The sequence below is a fragment of the Camarhynchus parvulus genome, chromosome 1A (assembly GCF_901933205.1).
Source record: "Camarhynchus parvulus chromosome 1A, STF_HiC, whole genome shotgun sequence".
Taxonomy (NCBI): domain Eukaryota; kingdom Metazoa; phylum Chordata; class Aves; order Passeriformes; family Thraupidae; genus Camarhynchus; species Camarhynchus parvulus.
The window spans coordinates 31,675,391-31,700,748 of NC_044586.1; the positions used below are offsets into that span (position 1 = coordinate 31,675,391).

At 36.6% G+C, this 25,358-nt stretch overlaps 1 protein-coding gene across 1 annotated transcript in view; it reads right to left on the reverse strand.

The window, feature by feature from the left end:
* The window catches only part of PTPRQ (protein tyrosine phosphatase receptor type Q), a 99,233-nt gene that overhangs the window by 7,634 nt on the left and 66,241 nt on the right, over positions 1-25,358 (reverse strand). Inside the window, exons 32-41 of the mRNA XM_030960825.1 lie at positions 24,181-24,403; positions 23,668-23,741; positions 18,192-18,291; positions 17,282-17,410; positions 9,747-9,773; positions 9,006-9,087; positions 4,615-4,705; positions 3,144-3,220; positions 590-724; positions 348-473 (exon numbers count right to left, since the gene is read on the reverse strand). Of these exons, the coding sequence (XP_030816685.1) occupies positions 348-473; positions 590-724; positions 3,144-3,220; positions 4,615-4,705; positions 9,006-9,087; positions 9,747-9,773; positions 17,282-17,410; positions 18,192-18,291; positions 23,668-23,741; positions 24,181-24,403 (1,064 nt within the window). The remainder of the gene's footprint in view (positions 1-347; positions 474-589; positions 725-3,143; positions 3,221-4,614; positions 4,706-9,005; positions 9,088-9,746; positions 9,774-17,281; positions 17,411-18,191; positions 18,292-23,667; positions 23,742-24,180; positions 24,404-25,358) is intronic.

The window sequence follows — 25,358 nt, forward strand, 5'->3', positions numbered from 1 at the left end:
TCTGAGAGGGATACATTTAAAGGGATTTGTCTGATCTCAAAATGGTTAAGATTACTCCTTTCTAGAATAGACACCAATGGGTCCAAGTAGAAACTTCACCTCCCACCAGACCAGAAGTTCAGTAACCTTAATAGGCCCTTCATAGCATATTGGACAAATATCTGAGCTCTTTGTGACAAAAATTCTCAGGAAATGAAACATGAATGAAAATAAAACACAAGACAACCACGTGCACTAAAAGACTAAAAGAAGAATATTGAGGGAGTGGTTGTGTGGGATGTAGCATATCTGATGTTCTTTCGGGTGTTGGATGAATTTTTTTCTATCAACTTTCAGTGCTGCCTTACCCTTTCAATTTTTAGGTCTCTGATGGTCCAGTCTATTTGAATATCTTCCATCAATTTAGTAATCACTATATCCCCAAACACAGTCACTGGTTTATTATCTTCTGGCCAGTACTGATGACATCTTATCTGTAGAGAGATGATTACTAATTAATTAACAAGTATCATGTCATAATCTTGTCAGAAACTACATAGAGAATTTCCAATTATATCAAATGCTTTTAATCAGTTCACTGGTAACTTACACGTCCTTTTTCAAAACATTGTGTGAGCATCACAAGTGTTTTAGCTCTTGTCTCCCACACCATTCTCCAGAAATCACCCACTGTTCCTGGTAATGGTCCCTGAGTTGCAATAAACTCGTTTGGACATAAATAGCCCTAAGAAAGAGAAAATGTTTAATACATAATGGTTGGCATGGAAACAAAAGAGTTTGCATGTGACTCATAGTTGTGCCTGTATCTGCCATGCCTAAGGCTAAAATCTTGTCAGACCTACTAAGCAAACTGGCATATGCCTCAATAGTCACTGCATGGCAGGCTGCCTTGGAAAACTAAGAGAGAAATGGCTTTTTTTGGTAGTCCAGTTATGAACCAATACTCTATTAAAGTATGGGAAGCACCATGGTAATAGAAATGCATCTAGCAGAGATATTACAGGGAAATCAGGTCATCAATTCCCATTTAAAATTATCTAGGCCTTCATATTATACTTACTTCAGATCCAGCTAGAGGCCACCAAGAACTAAATCAAGAGGTGGCCAACAAAGGAGAATCAAATAGTGCTAAGGGACATTGGAACCAGGGAAACAGATAAGGAGAAGTCTGAGAGCCAGTGCAAGTAATACACACACTAATGACCTAGTTCTTCGGTGATTGTCAGGAATCTGCTGTAACTTCGGGCTGAAGCTCATTGAAATAAATGATCTCCAATTAAAGGTTTTCAAGAAACCTACTGAAGGTGTTGACTTTTATTTTAGTGTTGGCTTTTGATCCTTGGTTAATTTATAAATTCATGTAAAACTTGGGAAGAAGGAAGTTTATTGAAAAAATCTATAGATGCTCTGAGTGCATGGTTTGACATGGATCTGGTTCCTCATAGAAAAGAAGTACACCTACAGGAACTATTCTGTACTACAGAAAGTCTAAAATAACAACAATAGCAATAACAGCAATAAATTTATGCCATAGAACTAGCAGTTTATAATATCACAGTGTTCTGCTTATTGCTCAAAACAACTGACACAGTGGTTTATAGCACCACCAAAGCTTCTTGTTGGAATTATAGCCCTATAATTCACAGCTGCCTGTTACTTACTCCATCTCTAATATAAAGAACAGGTGGCAGTGGGAAACTATGTTAATCCTCCTTAGTTTAAGAGTGAGGTGAGAAACAGTAATTCAGGGATGCAAAGCTCACAGTTCAGTTACTGACTTTGTTTAACCAATGAAAGTCAAAGTAGTGACAGAGTTCCCATTTGTTAAAACTAAGTACAAGACTTCTCTTTTCCTTTCTTTATGGAGAGGAAAAGTATGCATATGTAAACAGGCCTAGGTAATTACGTATATAAATACACATACACATTGCATGTTTACAGCCATATGCATTTATGTATTTATACATCTACAAACATGGAAAATGAGAGCATATAAAGGGTGAAACTTTAGCCTTGAGAAACCGTAACATTGGAGTTATCTATTCACTGATGAATGATCATCCAAAATTCGTGCACACAAGTCAAAGTCTCAGCAGGGATCACTCTGTAGCTGGCTTTTGCTGCAGCCTTCGGGAAGTTGCTGTTAGTGCTCCCTGCCTAAGGCTTGGCCTGTCAGTGGCAGGAAGGGTAAAGACTAAACCGTGCTCCAAGATGCCTCTGCTTTCCTTAGCCATTCTGTGCAGTCCCAGCCCCAAGTGTCTTGGTTCTTCCTATCTGCTAACTCTCAGAACAAAGACACAGTGGGAATAAATACTGTTTGCTCAAAGAAAGATCTTCTTAGCTCTACTGCTTATTCTCTGCAATGTCTCTTAGTTACCTGCAAGTAACCATTTCCACTTTCCTTTGTGTTGCCTGTTTTGACTACACTCTGCATGTCTTGCTACATGTTTGAAAAGTTTTTAATGTAAATCAAGTCTTGACCTCATGTGAGATCACCAGCCACTGCTAGAAGAGATTTGATGCATAACTATAATTCACATTTTGAGCTTCAAGAGGACAAAAATTAGATTAAAATATAGATGAAGAATTTACTTAGCACACAATAAGAAAATGGGAAAGTCTGTGAAGAAAGATGAGAATGAAAAATATAGTATTAATTTCTTCTTCAAGAAGCCTACTTTCATTTTCCTCCATCATAACTTTCACAAAATAATAAGGAGCATGCCAAAACTGTTAGCCATTTCTATGAAAGTTTTCAGTTCAGTTATCTTTGCATTGTCCTATTCATATACAACAACTTTAACTGTTGAATCAAGACACCAAATAACACCTATCTAAACAATTTACCTCAGTGGGAGTTCCACTGTTGCCTTTTAAGAAAATGGTATGAAATAATTTATAAAAAGCAACTTGCTGGACACAGTTTTGATTATTTTTGGAAATTGTTGCTCAGCAATGAAAATGGGATATATATTTTTTTAACTTGCCATTTTTAGTGCCACGGGAGTCACTTGAACAATGTCATGGCAACAGTGGCTGTAGTGAATGAAAGAAAAATTAGAATCCTGTTTTTGTTGGGAGTTATTTTTTACTCTTCTACCAGAAAATAAATACAGTAAAAATGTGAGAGACTTTCTACTTACAGACACATAGCTGGCATTAATGTAGTCAGATCCAGGAATACTAGCATCAGGCATCAGCTTTACTCTGTTGTTATTATCTATCATGGAAGTAAAGTCTAGTTAACTAAAAGATTGGTTCAAAAACCATAAAACTTTTAAAAAGTGTTCCTGGAGCGCTAAAAAATCAAAAATACTGTTATTAGCAGTAACAATATTTGAAGGAGTAGAACACAAATTACAAAGGTAATTTACCCTTTTTCCATTACTGCATGGTCTTTCTTCAATGTTCCAGACATGCTGTAGCTAATACTTTTTAATTTAAGTGGTGAATGAGCCAAAACCCCCAATCTGATGTATGTATGGGAGGATTCTGTACCTAAAAGGAGTCTGTGTACTCCAAGCCATGCTGTCCTAGCACACACAACTTCTGTGTGAATCAGAGGGCAGGGTCAGGGATCTGAGAGTTCTTTCCATTTAGTTGCTGCTCAGGTCAGTGAGCCAGATTCTGGCACTTCTATATAGTTTTGGGGGTTTTTAAACATAAGGTTAAGTCATTATTAAAAAAAAAAGTAAAAAAGTTTAGGGTTTCTGATTTGCTCCCACAGCACATACGCAGAAATTACAAAATCCAAGAAACATATCATGTGTGTAACACCAGAATTTTGGTGTTTGGTCTTCAACTTAATAAAGAACATTAGAATACAAAGTTAAATATTTATGAAACATATCTGTTTATGCCTTATTGTCTGTCATGAAGATAAATTTTTAGAGACTGTGACTTAGAATATGTCTTGAACAAGGCAGCAGATAGCAGGAACAGCTGCTCTGAAAAGTAAATAGCACAGAATGTAGCATTATTAACCAAGGAATGCTATGCACTCCATCTCACATCACAGCTAATGCCTAAAATAATAATGACATTTCTTGTCTTATTAACTGAAAAATGAAGCAGTGTTGAGTATAGAGAGACAGACTCCTGTCTCCTGTGATAATATCTAGCCTGGGCTTATAAGTTGTCATACAGTCGCTCTGATCTTCTGTGGAACTTTTGTAGCACATGTACACATACCCACAAGAAAGCATATCCAGACTCCTGAGGTAGCTGAATGCACAAACATGTGGATTTTATATGTTTAAAAAATTACTTTTTACTAAAGGGGGTGGGGGGGAAAAACCAATGAGGAAGAATTTTAAAGAGTTTGCTGCATGGCTTGAATTACAAAGCCAAGAAACTATTAGGGCTACAGTTTCTTGCACCTGCATATTAAAGCTTGTGAGAGCAAGTTGAAAGCTACTTGCAAATAAAACTGTCTTTAAAAAAACCCACAAAGTAAAGACAGATTACTTGACAGAAAATTATTTCATAATGTGGACTTGATTGTACTGCTATTTCAAAGACAGATCAAACAAAAATACACTTGCATTCCAAATATCTGTTACACTATTGAAAGTAAAGAGCAAAATGGAGGAGTTGGTCAGTAAACACACATACATGGCTTTATGTTTGGGAAACGATTCTTAGACCTGTTCCAAGGCAGATCAGCATCTGTTGAAGCGAGGTCTTCAAGAAACTTGGGAAGTTCCTGCAAAGGAATAAATGTTTGTTGGAAAACTTTTCCATTTGACTCTAAAATATGGCACAATCATCCAGCAAGTAGAAAAACTCCACAGTTTTGCAACAGTGCATTTCTAAGTACAGCTGGAAGCATTACAGAGCTTCCCGCCTCACTGTCAACCCCAGTTAAATCAGCAATGTTAGATGCAGCACTGCAGACAATGCTGTCAACTTGAACAATTAAGCTTACATGAACTTTCACTTTTAAAAGCCTGGATAAAGTCAGTCTATCACCTTTTGTAGTTTACTGTATCACCTTTTTCATGAAGTCTCATGCTTGGTTACCATGCCCTACTGACTCAGCTGAATAATGCCTTTTCCTGACTCCTGTAGCTTGGGAGAATGTGGTACAGCAGGAGAACTGATGAGAATTCAATTAAATTGAGACAGCCGGCAATTAATTATTGTTCTTGGGACTGTTTGTGAAAGGGGTGGGAAGAGCTATTTTGGGTTGTACTGCAGCTTCATAACTGGCCATTTGTTCTATTACTGGAGGACAGATATGGATAAATCATTCATGCTGAGGAACTTATTTGATGGGGATGTTTGTGTGCATTAACAGGTATAATTTACAAAGTTGATTAAAAGAGTGGCGACAATTTCAGAACTTGTTAATGGAGAAAATGTGTTAAAGTGATGACTTTGGGTTAAGAGAATAGAAGATACAGAAAATCCAGAATTCTAAATACATTGTTAATTTCAATAGAATTTTTCTTTGTTTGACAAATGTTATACACAAGTCTGTTTTTTATATCTATCTATCTATCTAAGGTGTAATTTAAGAGGTCTACTTTTTGCTTTGAATGAGAACAATTCAAAATTTTGTTGAAATCCCTTCAGATTTGTCTTTTAATATTAGCAGTTACCGTCTGCATGGGCTACTTCCAAAAGTTGGGTAGATAGCCTTACTATGAGGCTCAGTATTAATTATGCCATTTTGCCAAGGTATTTGAGACAGTCTGTCTTTTCTGAATAAAATTTAATGGGAATCTCCTAGCAAATAAATAAGAGAGGTAACGAAAAATGGAAAACCAGGACTGTTTTATTTCAGTCCTTTTCTTTCATTGTTAATTCAAATATTTTGTCATCCTGGTGTGTAAAACACAGCCAAAGGTGGAGATGTTAAAATTCCTCTCATTGAGAAAGCTGAAACTCTCCCACAAATGTTCTGTCATTGAATATTTTCATGAAGGAAGGACATACACAAAATGCCTATTTTGAATAGTGTTTTAGGCCATGGAATCCCATGTCATGTGAACTTTAACTTCCCTCATTTGCCTCACTCCTCTGAGTTTTAGCTTGCCAGTTAACTACTGTAGAAGTAGCACCATTATACAGCACTTTGTAGTAAAGAGGAAATAGAGAAGCAGATCTTGTTATTTTCATAAGGATGCTTCTATAACCAAACAAATCTCAAAAACCTCATACCAATTCTCTGCATTAATAGGGATTTCAGTCTTATCTATTATTTTCATATTTAGGGGAAGAGTATTTGGGTTCCCAGACTCAGTAACAACTTGTCACAGAAGCCATGTTTCTTTGCAAACTCATAAAACTTTGAAATAAAACATTTGCATTTTGTTTACTGTAGTACATTTGTGACACTGGTGACTCTTTGAAGGACTTCAGTTTTTTTACTCATGAGCAGAACTTACCATAAATCAAATATTATACAAGTATTTCTGTTTCAGTAATTTGCCAGTTACTAGAAAAGCATGAGTTCCCAAATGTATTGAGAGACACAGGAATCAGCTGGAAAGCTGGAAGTAGCGGCAAGTTTGAATAGCGATGAGGTGACGCCCATCATCAGTTACTTTGGTTCCCCATGGTTTCTTTAAATTTGTCTTTTCTGACAATAAATGGATCCAGGTCCATTCTGAAGTCCAAATTCCATTCTCATCGCATTCACACACAGATCCGGTTCACATGTGAACCAAGATGGGCCCCTGAAGATGTCATGGCACTGAAGTTTGGTCAGTCAGGCAAATTAGATGAAACTGGGAACATCCATGGATTACAAGAGTAAGTGAAATAGAAAGACTCACATTTATGCTGGAAAACTCCAAACCATGTTTGTTGTCCACAAACTGCCTATTGTAAATTATCCATAGTCTACCAAAGCATATCTTGGAATTGTCCAGGAAGACTGTTAGGTGAAACAGTCCAAATCCAACACAGGGAATATACTAGCAGTTTATTAGTGTAAATTATCATATTCTCATATTCCATTCCCAGTAATCTTGAATTTACTCATCCAAAGACAGACAGAGAGCCCAAGCAAGCTCAGCACTATGCTGTTCATAGAACCATAGATCAATTTGAGCTGGAAGGGACATGAACATAATCTAGTCCAACCCCATGTTGCCATGGACAACCTTCCACCAGATCTGATTGCTCAAAGCCCCCTCTAACCTGGGCTTGGCCACTTCTAGGGATAGAGCATTCACAGCTTCCACAGGAAGCTTGTTCCAGTTTCACCACTTATGTGCTTCAGATATGTGTTTACATCATGTTCAAGGGTTTATATCTCAACTAATCTTTCCTACACATATTGCAGGACCCTCAAGTCATTTATGTAAAATAGAATTATGCATGTGGATAAAAACAATGCAGATCATGAGGTCTGCTTGTTTATTGCATGCACTGCTTGTTCCTGAGCATTGCCATTACCAATATAATTTCAAGTGTGCTGCCAATCCTATTGTTTATCTCTCAAAACATGTGTTACAAATAACATAGATAGACTCATTTTGAGGGACTCAACAGACCTTCAAATTCTGCCTGCCCTTGGACAAGTCATCTGGGAAGATATTACTACACTCTGAAACATGGCAGCTGAAGGTCAGAGAGTAAAAAGACTGAAAACATAAATTACATATAAAACTGTCTATTACAGGTTGACTATATAAATTATTTGAAGGAGACCTCAGCTTCTTGTATTTCTCTAAATTTTAAGCAGATTGCAGATTTTGGTTTGATAAAACACTATTGTTTAAGAGTTAAGCTGTTACAATGAGGTAAGGCTTAGCCAATGTGGGTTGCACCTAAAGAAAGACGTACTAGAGACCTTCTAGTAATGAATGTAAATATGTAAAATGTTACTGATACCAAAACTTTTCATCTGTTCAGTCATGCATAATGTAACTATAATAATTTTTTGGTCAAGTGAAATAACACTTCTACTTTATTGCTCTGAGAATTTTATGGTGCTTTTTATCATTAAATCCAGACCAATTTTACCTAATGAGCATAACAAAAAACCTTTAGGAAATACCATTAATATTTATACACTTTTGTTAGTGCTTCCTTGGAAACTGAAATATAATAATCTAGCAAAAGAAAAGCCAATTGTTAAGTCTTCATTTTTGTTAATCCAACTGGTAAATTATTCATGGTAAATTTATAAAATAATAAAGTCACTGGACACTGACAAATTTTTTTGGGGCAAACGACTGTATGTGTCAAGAAAGATAATGATGATAAAGATTCTGAAATAACAAGAAGTTATTGTTGAGAAAAATATGATAGCCATAAAATATTACTTAATGAAAATAGTGAAAACTTTGAGATTTAAATTTGGAATTATACATGTATTACATTATCTGTAATGTATATTTTAAGAATGAGGCCCCTTTCAGAAATGCAGGCTGGCTGTGTTCATCTGCTCATGTAAGGAAATGAAGGCTATTCATTCAGAAGCTATTCTCAAGAGCATAAGAAATTTGCCCTATTACCTGTAAAGGAGCAAAAGCCAAAGTACCATGTACAAAACTTTGACTTTCTGTGCCAAAATCTATGAAAGAAAAACATTCCTGAGTTTCATGGCAGTATGACTGAGGCCTGAAAACTTTACAGAATGTACATTAACTCTCCTTTTGGAGTCATCAACACTCAGGAAAACAAACATATTTATAGCAGTTAAATACACCTGTGTATATGTTAGAAAACTCTTAATAACTTGTTCTTAGATAACCTACATAAGCAACACTAGATATGTAAAAACATAAATATGGTGGTCTTGAAATGTTGGAGACTAAAGAAGATCATCTTTGGCTGACACTAAGGTGAATAATTCTGACTAGGTTGTAGTATAGGCTGCAGAATCCAAATCAGTGTACTGTTACTTTCTAAACAATCAACCTGGTAATTGGGTATTGATTATCAAGGCCAGAGTCCTTCATGGCCTTGCCTGCTTAAAATGGACATGAAATGTGACACATGAAACAACTGAAGGTCTTGCGATGTTGTGACAACTGCTAGCAACATACCGAAAATTCTTCCTGAAACTTTAGGTTGTTGTTTGTGCAAAGCTCTTCAACATGTTGTAGAAAGGATTTCTTGCTTATTGGCCTGAAAGTAAAGACAGAAGAATTAGAAACCCATAGGGAATATCTTTGTCATTCTTTTTATATAACTGTAATTTATTAATAAACAATGTTTTCCAGTTCAATGGAAAATGATACTTATAAGCAGAAAATTATAAATTGCTTACAACATGCTTTTTTGATTTCTTTTCAATCACTTAAAAGAGAAACATTTTACCCCCTTGTTGTTCCCCCTCACAACATTTTTAGTGATGCTAATGCTAACAGTACCGTAGGCTGTGATTGTTTTTATAGGTAGCAGCATTTCAAGGCGACATTTTGACATTAAAGTAAATTTCTGAAATTATTATTGCATTCTAAGGCACATAATACTTCTTTGTCAGACAGAAAACATTTTACACATTGCAAGGTTTTAGGCGTATAAAATATTGCAGTGACCTCATTCTCATAATGACATGGTTTTTAAATCCTGAGGAGTTTAAATAACCCTGTATTACTTCCCAAGCTAAAACACAGACATGCAGGCTTCACCCCAGAGAGAGAGAAAGCATTTCTCCAGTTACCATGCAATTAGTCATGCTTTTATGATTTATACGCAGCTTGGAGTTTTTTCTAACATTGAGGAAGGAACCACACATTGAGACTCACCGATGAACACAACATAAAAATCTTTAGTAAACTTACTTGATGGATTTTCTATAACTAAGCAACCTGAAACAGAGATCTTTGTTAAATGCAGCAAGCTGAGAGTTAACCAATGTTGTGCATTTTAATAGGTTCTAGATTAAATACTATGTACCTAAAGATTGGTTTCCCTTATGGATTCAAATTCAGATACCTTGGGTGATTGTCTTTATTAGTTTTTATCTCAGGCATCAGCAGATATGAATTACATAGTTACAGTTTCTGTCATTTTCATTAGATCGCTTACAGTGCTCTGGGATCATGTGGCCCTGAGAAACCCATACTTGCTGCACACCACTACATACACATTGACAAGCTTCATTTTGCATTCTTGACCCAATATCATTCTCCTAAGGGCCATTTCAGAGCATCAGGGTAGGATCAATCTGACTGAACACAGACGCCTATTTCTCAGTCACTCTAGATTTCTTTTATAATCAATGAGGAGAAATAGGTGTAATTTCATCTCATTTGAAGCAGATATCTAAAAGGAGTCACAGATGAGTCATGATACTGGTGTGCCTCTACAGAAACCACAGCTACGGTTGTTTTCTAAAGATTTTAGAAATTAGTGTCCTGGTTTTATCTTCATTTTTCACATGTTCATGGCTGCTTCTATATGTGTCAATTTCAAAAACTGTGACATATAATTAAATCTTTAACTTGATCTCACAGCATAGAGAGATCTATCTTCTTCTTTAATGAAGATAGAACATGAGCATCTATACTCAGAGGACTTTCAGATGGCCTTGAAACTTGGTCAAAATTGCCTCTGAATGGATTTAGAAACCAAATTTTGAGCACTCAGACTCAGAAAGCTTGTTTAAAGGACCAAGTAAAAAAGTTTGTAATAATCCAGTTTTAAAGATAACCTGCTCCTTCAAAAATCTCTGACGACCCCTTTTATGTATCTGTTCCTCCAAATATACATCCTTACAGAAAATATTACAAAAAATGTTCTATAATACAAAGTCTACTGTATTGCTGCCATAGTTTTAGTAGAAAAAGAAAAATTGCTTTAAAAATAGTTTATTAAATGATTCTTAATTATTTAAATTTTAATTGAGATGATAAAATGCGATTAATACAATTGTTGAATAATTTATTATTAAGCATCAGGAGAGTTAATTTCAAAGCTATGAAGAATGCCTTTGTCGTACATACATTATTAGAGCAGTTATCCTGAAACAAAGCAAATTGGCTATGAAAGCCTCATTAGATCAGTCTCACTGGAGTTAAAAGTATTCACAGAAGTAAGGGTGTTTACTAAGAAGGACAACTGAAGGACAGCTTTAGAGTGAAAAAGAAGAAAATAAGATAAGAAAGCATGCCACTCTATCTATCCAGAATGTTTAGACATGTAGCTTGGGCTCATTGTATCACATAAGTTGTTTGCATTTTGTGGCAGATGAAACTACCTTCTAGTAATATTGGCAACATTATAGAACTAAAGTTTCCTAACAAAAATAAGGACTTTCAATGGCTGTACCAAAGTACTGCACACAAATAAATATTTGTCTTTGACTAGAACAGAAGCTTTTGTAGGCTCTTTTGGGAGGGTCAAAATTATGAGCAGACTTTGAAGGCAAGTTCCACTTCCTTTTCCTTTGAATTCACCTATCTTCACCACAGAACAACAGAAAAAAGTCATGCCCCAGTTGACATTCCAGTAATTTTTCAAATATTCTCCTCTCATATTTTTAACAATGAGGGGCTTACTGCACATAATTTGCAGTAAGAAAATGCAGTTTGGTCATCAGGAAATTAAAATTATTTCTGTGCTGTGCATAATCAATCCAGGTAGGTAATTCAGTGTTTCAGGGCTGAAGGTACGTGGATCCAACAGTATGGTTTTTTTTTAAGAAGCAAGGGATCTGTGGGTTGACATTTTAACCTATCTGTAGGAATTTAAGTGATTTTTAGAACTACTGAACTGTCACACTTTTGTCAGTAGCAAGTGCACATAGCAGTAGCTTGGCAGCTTGGAAAATAAGATGATTTACTTTAAAGTGCTTATAGGAAAGTTAATGTCTAACTTGTCTGACTGTGGCAAAGATGTTGGCTTTGCTGTGTAAGGATCTTCAGAAGGGATGAATTTTGTGTTCTCACTAAAGACTTCCAGCAATTCTCAGTTTCAACACATCCTTAGGCTTAAAAAATAGTATTTTTCCTATGTCTCTTGACTTGGAATACATAGTAATAATCTTACAGTATTCTGTCAATGAACAAATACTCATCTGTATGTAATCTTGTCCACATTTCCCAGTGTTTTGTACAAAACTTAAAAATATAAAAAAAATATAAATATCACTAGATCTTGATGAGTGCAATTCAGAATCAAGCCATGAAGTTGAAAATGTCCCTATTTCAGCTGGACCATTTCAGATTCCCCCTTGCCTGACTTTGAAATGAGGAAAGAAAAACATTCTCTAAGATAAAGAATGCTTTATAGCTTTAAATCTGATTTTCTTTTAAAACAGTGTATTGTTTCATGTGTGGGGTTTTTTTGAAGACTATCAAAAATCTGAATCCCACTCAGATTACATACGATAGAGCTAGAAAGAAGCCATTTATTTGTGTTGGCAGTGATAACTGAAGACATATTGTCACACAGACTCAGCTTTCTCTCTGGGTCAATCATCTGAAATCCACAGGGAATTAAAATTTCGTCCAACCAGAAAACTACAGAAATTACTGTGTGGGCAAAAGGCTTAACTCATAAGCACCACTGACACTTCCTAGGACCAACAGAGGAACTAATTTTTAACAAGTTAATTGAGAGCAATATTGAGCTTAACCCTTCCTACATATTAAAGGCCTAAGGAAAGAGAACACATGGTCATTTCTTCCATTGTACCAGGACACATACATTCATAAACTTTGTTCTCCTGGAACACAAACTTCAGGAAGCCTATTTTTGATAGCTGATTACTAAAGGGAAACTTGTTGAAGAAAAAATGCAAGATGGAAGCCAAGCCTACCCCTACTCAAAGGAACACAGGTCTCTCTGCACAAAGAAAATATCAGGCTGGTCTATAGAAATAAAAGTGTGTGCAAAACTGTTACCTAAAATATAGACACCCGCTGAATGCATAGTATATAGGAAAGATGAGATCAGACAATCATTGTCTTTACAACACTTTTCCATAAGGAGTTCTAATTACCTGTATTTGCAGGGGCTACAGTGTCTGTAATGCAGAAATATTCCTCCTGACCCCATGTTCTTGACAAGCTGTCTCACATAGAGTGAAACAAAAGCCTAAAATTATCAACCACAACATTCAACTTCTCAAGGAAAGATTTTAAAAAACAGGGATCTAAATGGCTTTATCCTTGCTGTGGAAACCACTGCAAAAGTAGGGTGCCAGAGAAGTTGTCTCCTAGGTACGCACCTGGAACAGGGAGGTTACTTGTATCTCACCAAACCTGGTGCACAATGAAAATTTAGGGATAGAATCTATTCACAGAAGATTAGTGTCTGCTTTGAAGTGTGACTTGGCAAACCCTGTGGACCTGTTGTAAGTCAGGCAAGTGATGAGTACATCCAGTATACATATATTCAGTGAATTTCATGAAACAATGTTTAATACAGTTTAGATTGATGGGCTATGTATGTTTTGAACAGGGTTGTTTTTTACTGTTGTCTCACACCATCTCCACCATCATGGAATGCAATGAATGTCCCAAACATTCAAAGTTAGCATTTGGGATTAATAAAGAAGATCTCATTTTCCATTAAATTCTGCAGGACTTAATTCCCTGCATGCCCTCTGAAACGACATCCAATTGATCAAATGCTTAAGAAAGACATGTTGAGAGTGAGTGTATGTGTACTAGCTAGTATTAGTAATTTTAGCCACTGAAGTTTGTCAATAATATTTTTTATTATTTTTATTATTTTTAAAAGAGTACTACTGATTTGCCTTTAATTTCCTGGTTAAAAAAAAAGTTACCCACAAAAAAAATTCAAAATTGTCAAAATGGAATGCTTGGCACTTTTAAATTTCTCTTTTCCTACTCAAACTGACTTTTATAGTGCAAAATACTTCATATTAAAAAATTATAAAAATGTGTGAATTATTATGTCTTGATTAACCTCTACCAAACATTTGCTGAGCTTCAAGCTGCTGAATTTTCGGTCTAAGAATGATGGAAAGTACTTACAGTCATATTCATACAGAACAGAAGGTTTTTTTCTAATTTACTGTTTTTCTCATGAGATACCAGCTGCAAAATTTTCTGAGACTATGAGCCAAGATCATAAGCTGCAGTCCACCAAGTATGAGAGAATGTCTGAAGAGACAATGGATGAGAGACAGGCAAGAGGGATCTCATGGAGCAGTCTACAGTATTTTGATTCTGTGGATGGACTCTGTCAGCTGCGTGTGCCTTTATTGATTTATAGTAGCTGAATAATATAATGTCAGAGTAGTGACAAAAAAAACTGTTTTACAAAATATCTCCTTCAAATGAGCACTGAATGGAATGATTAGTAGCTAGAGGGAATAAATCTCTATTGTTCTGTTTTCACCTAGGATTTTCGCACAAACTCCCCATTGCCCTTTCACAGTGAAGCTGGACCAGATTTTAGTTGATTTTCTGCTGCCTGAAAAATACAAACATGCCAGTCTGGTAAAGGATTCTGCCCATCTCTGCCCTCCTCATACACTTGCAAGATACCATGAACTGCAACACAGCGAACATTGCAAACACAGCTGAGACAGCTGCCTCAATGCAGCCAATGTAGGTAGAGCAGATGCAGTGATGCCCATCCCAAATGCATGGGAAATTTGTGAAGGTTAGACTGCAGTCATCAGCATTAAATACTGTAACTAAACATGCTAACATGTCCCTGCTTTAGCCACAAATCATGAGAATGATAGGGTCAAGAACTGGGACTGTGACTGACTTCAGCATAGCTGTTCCCCAGTGGCAACAGGTACAACAGTTCTTTTATGGTGCAGCAACTGTGGAAGTCTAAAAACAGGAAACAAAACCATTTTAGTCATTAGGTTTGCAGTAAGCTGCCTTGGTACTGCTGCCATGCTTCTGCCAGCTCTCTGATACCACTCCTCATTACCAGGAAGGATTAACTATATTAAAGACAGCTCTAGAGAAACCTAAAATGTCCCTTCTTGTCATTGACTTTACCAGAACAGAATATTACATATAGTGAAAGATTCTTAGAGGCTTAAAAAAACAAAAGCCAAAATAAACTAAAGAAATTTTGACAGATAAAGCACATCCTGCCCCTCATTACTATACATGTGTTATCTAGGAGAGTTCCTTGGGGCACATTTTCTGTCTTCCAGATGAAAAGATGTCATGAATCCTGTCCTGAGGAGCTCTCAATTAATGCCTACACTTCATCAGTTTGTCATAATGTTCAGCAAAGGACTTGGGCAAGGAGCCTGCTGTAGCTTCAATGCCACTGCAGTTTGAAAAATAATAATCCAAAATTTTAACAACTGCATTCTGTGCCTTACAATGACAGAAGTAGAAAGTCTTTGCTCTTGGCCATTAAAGGACAGTTGGAAGGAGGGAAGAGGAAAATAGAGATAGAAGGACATGACAAATTGCAAACCAAAGAGTGAGACTGACTCATTAAATTAAGGGTGATGTAACTAAAACTGCTGAAGCGCTGTTCAGTAAAGGTCTTGCTGTGCATAAATCACATAATGAAGTGTACATAAGTATGAAATATCATAGTTTTCAATTACCCTTTAGAGATTGAGACTGTAAAAATTAAAAATACACTTAATTCAGACAGAAAAGTGGCAGAATGGTATCTGCAAACCAGCAAAGGATTTGACTGTGTGGATATGTTGCTGAGATTGCAGGGACAAAGTATGAAACAGCTGCAGTGTGAGTACAAAAGACAGTTGAGGAAAAAACCAAATTTCACTTAAACATATATATCCTAACTTCCAAAGGAAAGAAACAGCACGTTTCTTATGTCACATTTACACTGTCTTTGTTTCAAGGATAGGTTGTTTATACCAGGGCTATATTGCCATACTATAATTTCCATTTAAAAATTACCCTGATTTATTGGAAAATAGTTGTGGGAGCCCTATAATTCAACATTAGGGACTAATGATTTCATGATAAAAAAATACCATTTTTTGCTATTAGAATATCTGCAAATATTGATGCTTCATTCTGATTAGCTATATTGTTTGATATAGTATGATAACACACAGGTTAAGAGAAGAGAATAGAAAGCACACCATGTTGTTTCAATAATACAAAAACTTACTGGATGACAAAAATCTCCTTGCGTCTAAAGAAAAATGAAGAGTATCTGGAAGTAAAATCCATTAACACTTTAGTACATAAACAACATTAGTACTATTGTTATTCAGCTAACAATGTGGAAACAAGGTAATTTTGAAAATCCATGGAGATAATTTATCTGAAGCACAGTTACTGCAATGCAGTGGCAATGGTTCTGCCTTCAGAGGGTGCTTTGCACTGTTATTAGCAGGTACTAAATTCTGCTATCTGAGCAAGTACCCTGCACAGGACATACCCCAGCCCTTACATCAATGAGTTCCAGATGATTCCCAGTATGTTTTCTCATCTGTCACCAGCAGCCATTCTTGTGTGCTCTATTTTGAGCAGGTTTGTACATGCAACCAACTTACTCTGTACCACACACAGACATACACAAAAACCCCAGGTCAAGAGCTACAACCTTTCATCTTCCAGCTATTCCTAGTCTGCAACCGTAGGCTATTTGGCTACTAGGGCAAGACTATTTTAGGTTTCTCATCTTTAAGGAGACTGCCTACCACAATGTTTTATCTGTGAGACAGCAGGGAAAATACAAGCAGGTGAAGAATGTTCACCAAATATTTCTAACACAGCTGGATGCCACATATTATTGATAATCATCATTATATTTATTTCTTGAGTAATATCAACATTTCTGGCAGTCAAAAAGCAGGTCTTCTGATAAATATCTGTGACAAGATTTCTTGTCAGGTACAAAATGTGAATTGCTGCATGCACCTTAAATGAGTGGATGTTAGGATAGCCAGTGTCCTGAGCTCCACAGAAACCCAGATGTTATGCCAATCCCTTTTTCAAAAAAGACAAATGCTTTCCAAATGTCAATTAAACAATGACAGATTTGTTCTTGAGCTAGTTGTTCTTGAATTAATTGTCAGAGATTCCTAGGAGTCTATTTTTTTCAGAAAGCTCGTGTAAGTTTCAGCCAAAACAAAAAATTGGGCCATTAAAAAAAGCACTCAGAAATTCTGCATGTTTAAAATATGTAACCCTTCTTTGGCTAACAATTAAACAGTGATTTGCACTTAGATTTTTATCTTGTTGTAAAAAGGGCTTAAGATTAAGTGATTTTCTGAAAGCTAGTGAGAAGTGTCTTGAGGATGGAGGTCATTCTTTGAAAAAGGATCTCAGTGACCTGTGTAAATAAGAGCAGCACAAACACTTCCAAACAAGCAAAGGTCAGAAAGGGGTCATGGCTACAGACCCTTTGGGCTACTGTTTTGCCTAAGGAGCATGCTTACCGTGTAAATCTCTCATCCTTCAGCTCCAGGTCTGCCACTGTGATCAGCTGATCCAGTTTGAATTTCGTGTCAATAATTTCAGCATCTCGTGGGGAGTACATGCCTCCCTCTTTTTGCTTTTGCCGAATTCTAAATGGAAAATAACAGTGAAAAATACACATGCAAAATATTTAAGGACACATATGTCAATACTTTGATTTGACAGGCTGAAGCTGAAAAATGGTTGCCAAGAATCTTTCCTTGGCTTTTATTGTCGTCTCCCTCATAAGAGTGTAATCTAGTCCAATTTATGTTGTCTAAAATTCAGAGGAAAGAATCTACATGATGTATTCTTTTAGTTTTCCTACAAAAATTCTTTGGTAATGCCTGAATATTGCAGTTAAGTAAGGACAGAACTGATGAATGAGAAAACTAGCACCATTTGTACAGTACACAACCGGCTTCTTTACACGGTTACTTTGTTCATTATTTGAATTAAAACTAAATTTGTGTTCCACATGTGAGAACTCAATGTATTTAACTGATAAATTTATTAGGAAGACAGAAAATATAATTGAGAGTATTTACTTCATACCCAGCTGTCGATAGTGTTAGCCATCACGATAACTACAACCAGCTGACACTCTGATCTGTCAATAGAGAAGTGGCTCTGAAAGGTTAAGAAAGGCTACCACTCTGATTTAGCCTCTGGAGAAGTTGAATTTTCTTCATCTATGGAGGTTACCTTCGCTAGACTAAATTCTTTGTGAGTCTCTCCCTAAAGTTCTACATTAAAAAAGAAACCACCCAACCAAAAATCAAAACACTTTGTAATTACAGATTAGTTGCACTTATAGGACAGTTTCAACTCTTCTTTAAACCATTTTTGAGTGTTTTCAAACCAGCTATGGCAAGAATATATAAATCTCACCTTGCAAAAGCATATACTGCAGCCACCAAAAGAACAACTGAAAGTATACACAAAGTAACAGCAAGGACAACTTCTACTGATCTTCCTGTCAGTCCTTCACCTGCAACAGAAGGTGGAAAGATAATATATCATAGATTCTTTGGAATTTTTAAATTTCTGATGATACGAAGTTAGGGAATAATGAAAGACAGACCCTTTCAGTCTCTATATAACTGCACCCATTTTATGTTTGTTGAAGAGCTGCTTCAGAAAGAAAAATATAACAAAACCAGAAACAGTTTATGTAAGAGTTCCAAAGCATTGCTGATCTATCCAACTAATTATTTTAATACAGCTGTATGTGCAGGCATTGCCTGGTGGTTTTCAGTTTTACCTGCTGAACAGGTTAAGGTCAGTCTATACTGCAGTAACATCAGTCTGAACACTGGCCTGAGCTCAGCTCCTGCTTCAGTCTCTGTGCAGGACTGCTCCAGCTCCTCAAGTGGAAAAGGGAGACACAACTGTAAAGCAATGAGACTTGCAGCTGCCACTCACAGATACAAAATAAAACATACTATTTTTAGAGGTATTTTAAGGGTGCTGAAAGAACTGAACTAGTGATGAGATGTGAACCTTCTGGATTAATCTGCCTCACTGACCATTAACTCATGCTCCTAGTTTATGGAAGAATTCGTGATGCTGTTAGGAATAACCACCAGTAGAGTAGGTCAAAAGTAATCATAAAAGTCTCTATGATAGAAAAGGAAAAGTGTTACTATTCTAATCAGTCCTTCCAGGTGAGAATGAAAGCTCATTCAGAAATTGATAAACTATTTAATTAGTAGTTTCTAAGCCTCTTTCTGTACTTCTATTATGCTAAATTTCTGGGGCTCATTTAATTTCCCACCCTTCCTGTAATCCTGTACCTCAAATGAAACTCACCCTCTTTTTCTCTTAGGCAACAGTGAAAATAAGAAAAGCAAGGGAATTCTACTGCTGGTATTGTTCTCTTTTGTTGACATTCATCTCCACTTGCTGGCCCATTGTAGAAAAGCTTAGCTCCTGTTTAGTCTCAAGCAGAAGGAGAAAATGCACTGCTTCCTGCCATATGAAACTATGTCCCAGACAAGGAATGACATCCTCCCAAGGACACACTGGGAAACCATAATCTTAGCTTTGGGATTTTTGGATTTGAGAGTATATTGCAGATGGTCTGCACTGATGCACACAAGAGAATGTAATTAAAATTCAAAATGGACCTGATTTATCTGAAGAAGTCACCTCAAAACAGTGGGATGAACTTTTGTAAGAACAAGTGCATGGTTCTACATGTAGGCAGGAATAATCAGCTACAATAATACAGCATAGGAAACAGCAGGCTAGGTAGAAATTTATCAGAAGAAAGTGTGAGATTATTGTAGACTGACACCAACATGGATAAGCAATATCAGGCCTGAACGAAGTGACAGACAACAGAACTCAGTATAGTTCGAAAAACACCTGAAACAATCCCTCCACTGCATTAGTAAAATTTTAGATGCAACACTGGGCATTTCAAGGTAAGGAAAAATTTAATATTAGTTTAAGATAATAGAATAGAAAAGCAAGTACATACAAAAATGTTTCAGTGAGAAAAGGAATGAAAAAGTTCCTGCCACTCACTTTTCAGTGTGATAGGGCAAAAGTATTAGCAATGTGAAAGAAGAGAAGAGTATCCAAAGAAACCTCTTGCACTGAACATTGAAGTCTATGTTAAAATGTACAATTAACATTAATCCAAAAAAATGCAGATATTATAAAAAAAATCATTGCTGGTAGGATGCCAACCAAGAATTAAAACCCCACATTTTCTGATGCTTCTTTGCAACAGGGGAGGACTAAACATATTTCTGTAGGCATGTCTGTGGAGATAATCATGGGCATGGAAAAGGAGACAAAATAGAGAATATCATGATATACAATTCTGAAGTGCTGCACTCAATACATGTTGATAAAAGATTGCAATAACAAAATACCATAAGGTCAGCTTCTATGCAAAATACAATGTCAGGAAATCCCATTTTGATTATTTCCTGTCTCATGAGCTTTATATTTAAAATGGAAAAGGTACACTTACACAGAACTACCTGTTGCCCCACAGTGATTTACCAAACCATTGGAGTTTACAAAAAGGTTACAAGCTGCCTTAATGTATTACAAGTTTAAACAGTGTTTATCACTGTATCTTAATTATCTAATGGAAAAATGCTTACTGTTCATTGTAGCATGGACAATAACTTTGCAATGAGAGTCATGGATTGCGAAGAAGAAACTCCCCCTCTCCAGGTCAAGAGGAAGGTTGTGGTACAACAAATATAATTGGGTGAGTGGGCGCCCTATTAAAATGTATCCTTTACTGTAATTAAAAAACATTATTGCAGCTGTATATTCCCCTGACTTCTGCTTCAGTGTTCCTCCCTAACAAAATTCTTATTATCTACAAGAGCATCTGACATGTCTCACAAAATGATTTCTCAAGATTTTCTATATTTTTTTTCTGTTTCAAACACATAATATTAAATTGCACCAAAAGATTAACTTGCTGATTTTCCAGATCAAAGATCTTTTATATCAGTAGATTTAGAAACCAGAGTAATGTAGGATTTTTTGAACTGGTATGAATACATCTACCAGAATTTAAATTAATATTTCAGCTCATAAAATGAAAGTATAATGTGGAAACCTACAGATGTCAGAGATTATTACTAAAGAAGCTAACTGATTAAAAATCAAATTGCAATTTGGATTTCAGGCAGCATAAATTTCTCCGGGAGAGCAGCTGATGTTTTGAGTGCAGTAGAAGTAATTGCGTTGCCAAGATTTATAAAAGATGACTTTTTGGCATGTTTTCTGAATTATCTTTCTAGAGCAAGCTGTAAGTTCCTATAACCAAACATGTTCTCTAAAGAAACTCTTGGGCAAGGTTCCTCATGCCATGTGTCTCAAAAGTGCTCTGTCTTCAGGACTATTCAACTGCAGTAGCTGCATCACTTGTGATATAGCAACTTGGTGTTGACTTCCCAGCACTTGTAACAAAGCATGCAAAGAGCTTTTGATTATCTACTCCACATAAGATGGAATTGCTCTGAAATTTAGAACCTAAGACCAGACAAAAGTATGCTGTAATCTGGCCTTAAAAAGCAGTGCTTGATGTTAAAGTTTTGCACAGAAGGCATTGGATGGGTATGAGGAGACCCATGTCTCTTCATATCTGGGGAATTTATCCCTGTTTTGGTTTTTTCCCCTATTACATTTTATTCAGCATACAAACAGATCTTGCATATTTATCGTGAACAAGGTAGAAAATGTTGCAAGTTTTCAGTAACAATACATAAGGCAATGAATTACACTATCCACCTGCCGCTAAGTATTGCAGATTTTTCTGTTAGAAAGGAGAAAAGTGCCCAGAGGGTGGGATACAGTTGGACTCCTTTCCAGTAAATTTCTTTTCCCTGATTGGACACACTATCTTTCCCTTACTGAGAAAAATATTTGCTTCATTTGCTTAAAACTTTTAAAATCAGAACATACAAAGACAACTTTTATGTTGCACTTTCCAAAGCATTCTGGGCTGGAGAAATAGTACCAGATACTTTCAGAATATTCAGGTAATGACTTAGCATTTCAGGGTCTTCAGTATCAGATCATGTAACAAATTCCTAAAATGGATTAGATGAATAAGGGAGCTCATATCACAGAAGATGAATGCCAAATGAAAAATATGTGCCCACTAAAATTCTTCTGGGTACTCATCCAGTTGTCTTGATATCCATTTTCAGAAAGTCAGGGCTAAGACTGAGCTAAGCTTTTGACTTACAAATAAATTAAAAGAACTTACAGATCTTATTGCAATCTGCTACAAGACATGTCATTCCCAGTTTTGGGGGTATATCAGCTTGGCCAAGAAAGAATTATGTTTGATTTCCAACCAAATAACTGCTGGCCTATTTGCTAGTGACTTTAGAACCAGATGGATTCTATTAGACAATATTAATTTATTAATTCATATGGAGCTTTTTATATATCTAAAGGATGAAGGGGCTAAAGGGTCATGCCCTCAAATGACCTGCCATTAAGCTCACTGGAATATAATAATAGAGTCATTTAGATTTGAAAAGACCTTTAAGATCATCAAGTCCTACTGCTAACCCAGCACTGCCAAGGCCACCACAAGCTCTGTCCCTAAGGGCCACATCTACACATCTTTTAAATACCTCCAGGGATAGTGACTACCACTTTCCTGGGCAACCTGTTTAAATGCTTAGTACTATTTCTGTGAAGAAAGTTTTCCTTATATCTGATCTAAACCTCCCCTGTCACATTTCCTTTTGTCCTATTGATTGTTACCTGGGAGAATAGACTGACACCTATCTTGCCACAACCTTCTTTCAGGTAGAGAGTGATAAGGTCTATCCTGAGCTTCCCTTTCTCCAGCCTAAATGTCCTTAGCTCCCTCAGCTGCTCCTCACAGGACTTGTGCTACAGACCCTTCAGCAGCTCCACTGCCTTTCCCTGACACACTTCAGCCCCTCAATGTTTTTTGTACTGTGGAGCTCAGAACTGGACACAGGACTGAAGGTGTGACCTCACCAGTGCCAAGTACAGGGGGACAATACTTTTACCTGGTCCTTCTGGCCACACAATTGTTGATTCAGGCCAGGATGCCATTGGCCTTCTTGCCACCTGGGCACACACTGGTTTATGTTAGGCTGCTGTTGACCAGCACCCCCAGGTCCTTTATCCCTTGGGCATCATTCTGTCCCCAGCCTGTAGCACTGCATGGGGTTGTTGGGACCCAAGTGTAGGACCCAGTACTTGGCCTTATTGAACCTCATCCAGCTGGCCTTGGCCTACTGATCCAGCCTGTCCAGAGCCCTCTGCAGAGCCTTCCTGCCCTCCAGCAGATGAACACACTCCTGCAGAACTTGGTGTTACTTGCAAACTGACTGAAGGTGCCCTAGATCCCCTCAACCAGGTCGTCAACAGGGACATTAAACAGGACTGACCAAATACTGAGCCCTGGGGAATTCCATGAGGGACCAGCTGCCAGCTGGATGAACTCCATTCAGCCGCCATTCTTTGGGCCAGGCCACCCAGCCAATTTGTCATGCATCCAGTACTTGTTCTACACCCAACACAGAAGGAAACAGCACAAACAGAACAGCTACTGGCAGTTTGCAAAACAAGATGAACTATCCTGGCAACATTTGTATTGGTATAATTGAATCTCTGCAAACAAACTTTGTCAATACTGCCTCTTCATTTAACAGTCCAGGCTGTAGAATCCCTTGACTACCTCAAAAGGACATACAAGGCAATGGATATGTTTCTTCAGCCATTCTAGTTAAACTACATCCAACAAACATAGACATTATTGACTTCATGTATTAAGAAGAAACATGGAACTGTATAGACTTTAGAAATAGAGAAATACTTTAGTAAATTACAGTCTTCTTACCCAATGTTTTGACAGGGTCAGAATAGTCAGAATCTGTAAACTGCCCTTTAATGTTAGTTGCTCTGAACTTAAATCTGTGAAAGAAAACCAGGAAAAGTAATGAAAAAAGTTGATGTGCATTTTCTTAAATATGGTTTCACTTCCAAACTAAAAGAATATATTTAAGTTTAGTGTAACATAATTTTAAATCATTATTCACCTGCAAAAGTGACATTATGACAGACAGCAAGAACTGTCAAAATCTTAAACGTATTAAAACACCCCAGTGTGAATTACTTATCTCAAATTTGGATTTATTTCATTTAAGAACTCAATAAGCATCTTTTTTTGCTTGAAAATTTTGTAAAAAAATTGCCTCCCATATCGACACTCAGGCAAAAAAATTAAAATTAGATACATATGATGATCAGTTTTCCTCCTTTTCTAATTTAACTATATGTTATGAGTGTTTGCATAAATCTATATTGAACTTAAATCTTTCTCTTGGACAAACATGAAGACAAATGTACTTACAGGTACTGTCTTCTTGGTTTCAGTGGACCATTACATATTTTGTCTTGACTGCCTGGTATCAGACATGTAGTATCAGCACCTATGACATATATCTCTTCTTTCCCACTCAGATCTTCTTTTCCTTCTATGCATGGTGGGTTTGGAAAACCTTCATTTGTAAAATATGGCCTTGGTCTGTTGAAGTAGGCATCATACCACTTGGTAACATTCCCATCATGTTGAGCTATTGTCAAGAAAAGAAATAATAGATACAATTGACGTTCTAACCAGACTGCAATTAAAGACGTTACATAGGAAATTAATTTTTAAGAGCTTAGCATGCTATTGGTGCAATTTACACAAATAAGCCTATAACTGAATTTCCACTTAGACCCAAATTTCCTTACTATCCACACTATCCATGTTTTGTTAACTCTGAGTAAACCAACTAAATCATATCTAGAAAATCTGAGGGGTAATTTCACACAGCAATTCTCCCTGTAGAGGATATTATTTGCGCAAGACACTCAGCTTTGAAACTGCGCATGGCTAGCTAGCTAGCAAAGGATTATTTCACAATTAAATTACTAGATTTCCATATGTGGATAGTACCCAGCAGCTCATAAGAAAAATCTTCACAATGTGGCTTAGCGTGGTATTCATTTATCTTTCAGTTCAAGAGACTTTTCACTGCAATAGTTATGAACTAAATGTCATTAGCATTAGTGCTAAAATTCAAAATTCAGAAGAAGGTGAGACACTTAAGGTACGTTCACTTAATGTGCATACTTTACTTCTATCCTTTGAAACCAAGTAAAATAGGGTATTTAAATATCAGGAGTCTGTCCTTCTTAGGTAAAGTAAGCCTGATCATGAGCTGTCCTATCATAAAACTCCCACTCACATTGGTAAGCAATTACTCAAAAGGTTTCACAGCGCTGTTCACACACGTATATGTTCATCAGCCCATACAAGGGAATAAACATTCTTACCCACAGTGTGCAGAGGGGATTTATATAACTCTCTGCCCCCATAATGAAATGGAAATATCAACTGCACATGGCTGCATTCTTTTACAAGCAACACTAATAGCAACAGAAGAATAACCTTGCCAAACCCCAAAAGTCTCGTATTCATTTATACTCACAAATGTGAAATGTTAGGGTGGTTTTCAAGGAAACAGAAAGTAAAGAACTGTA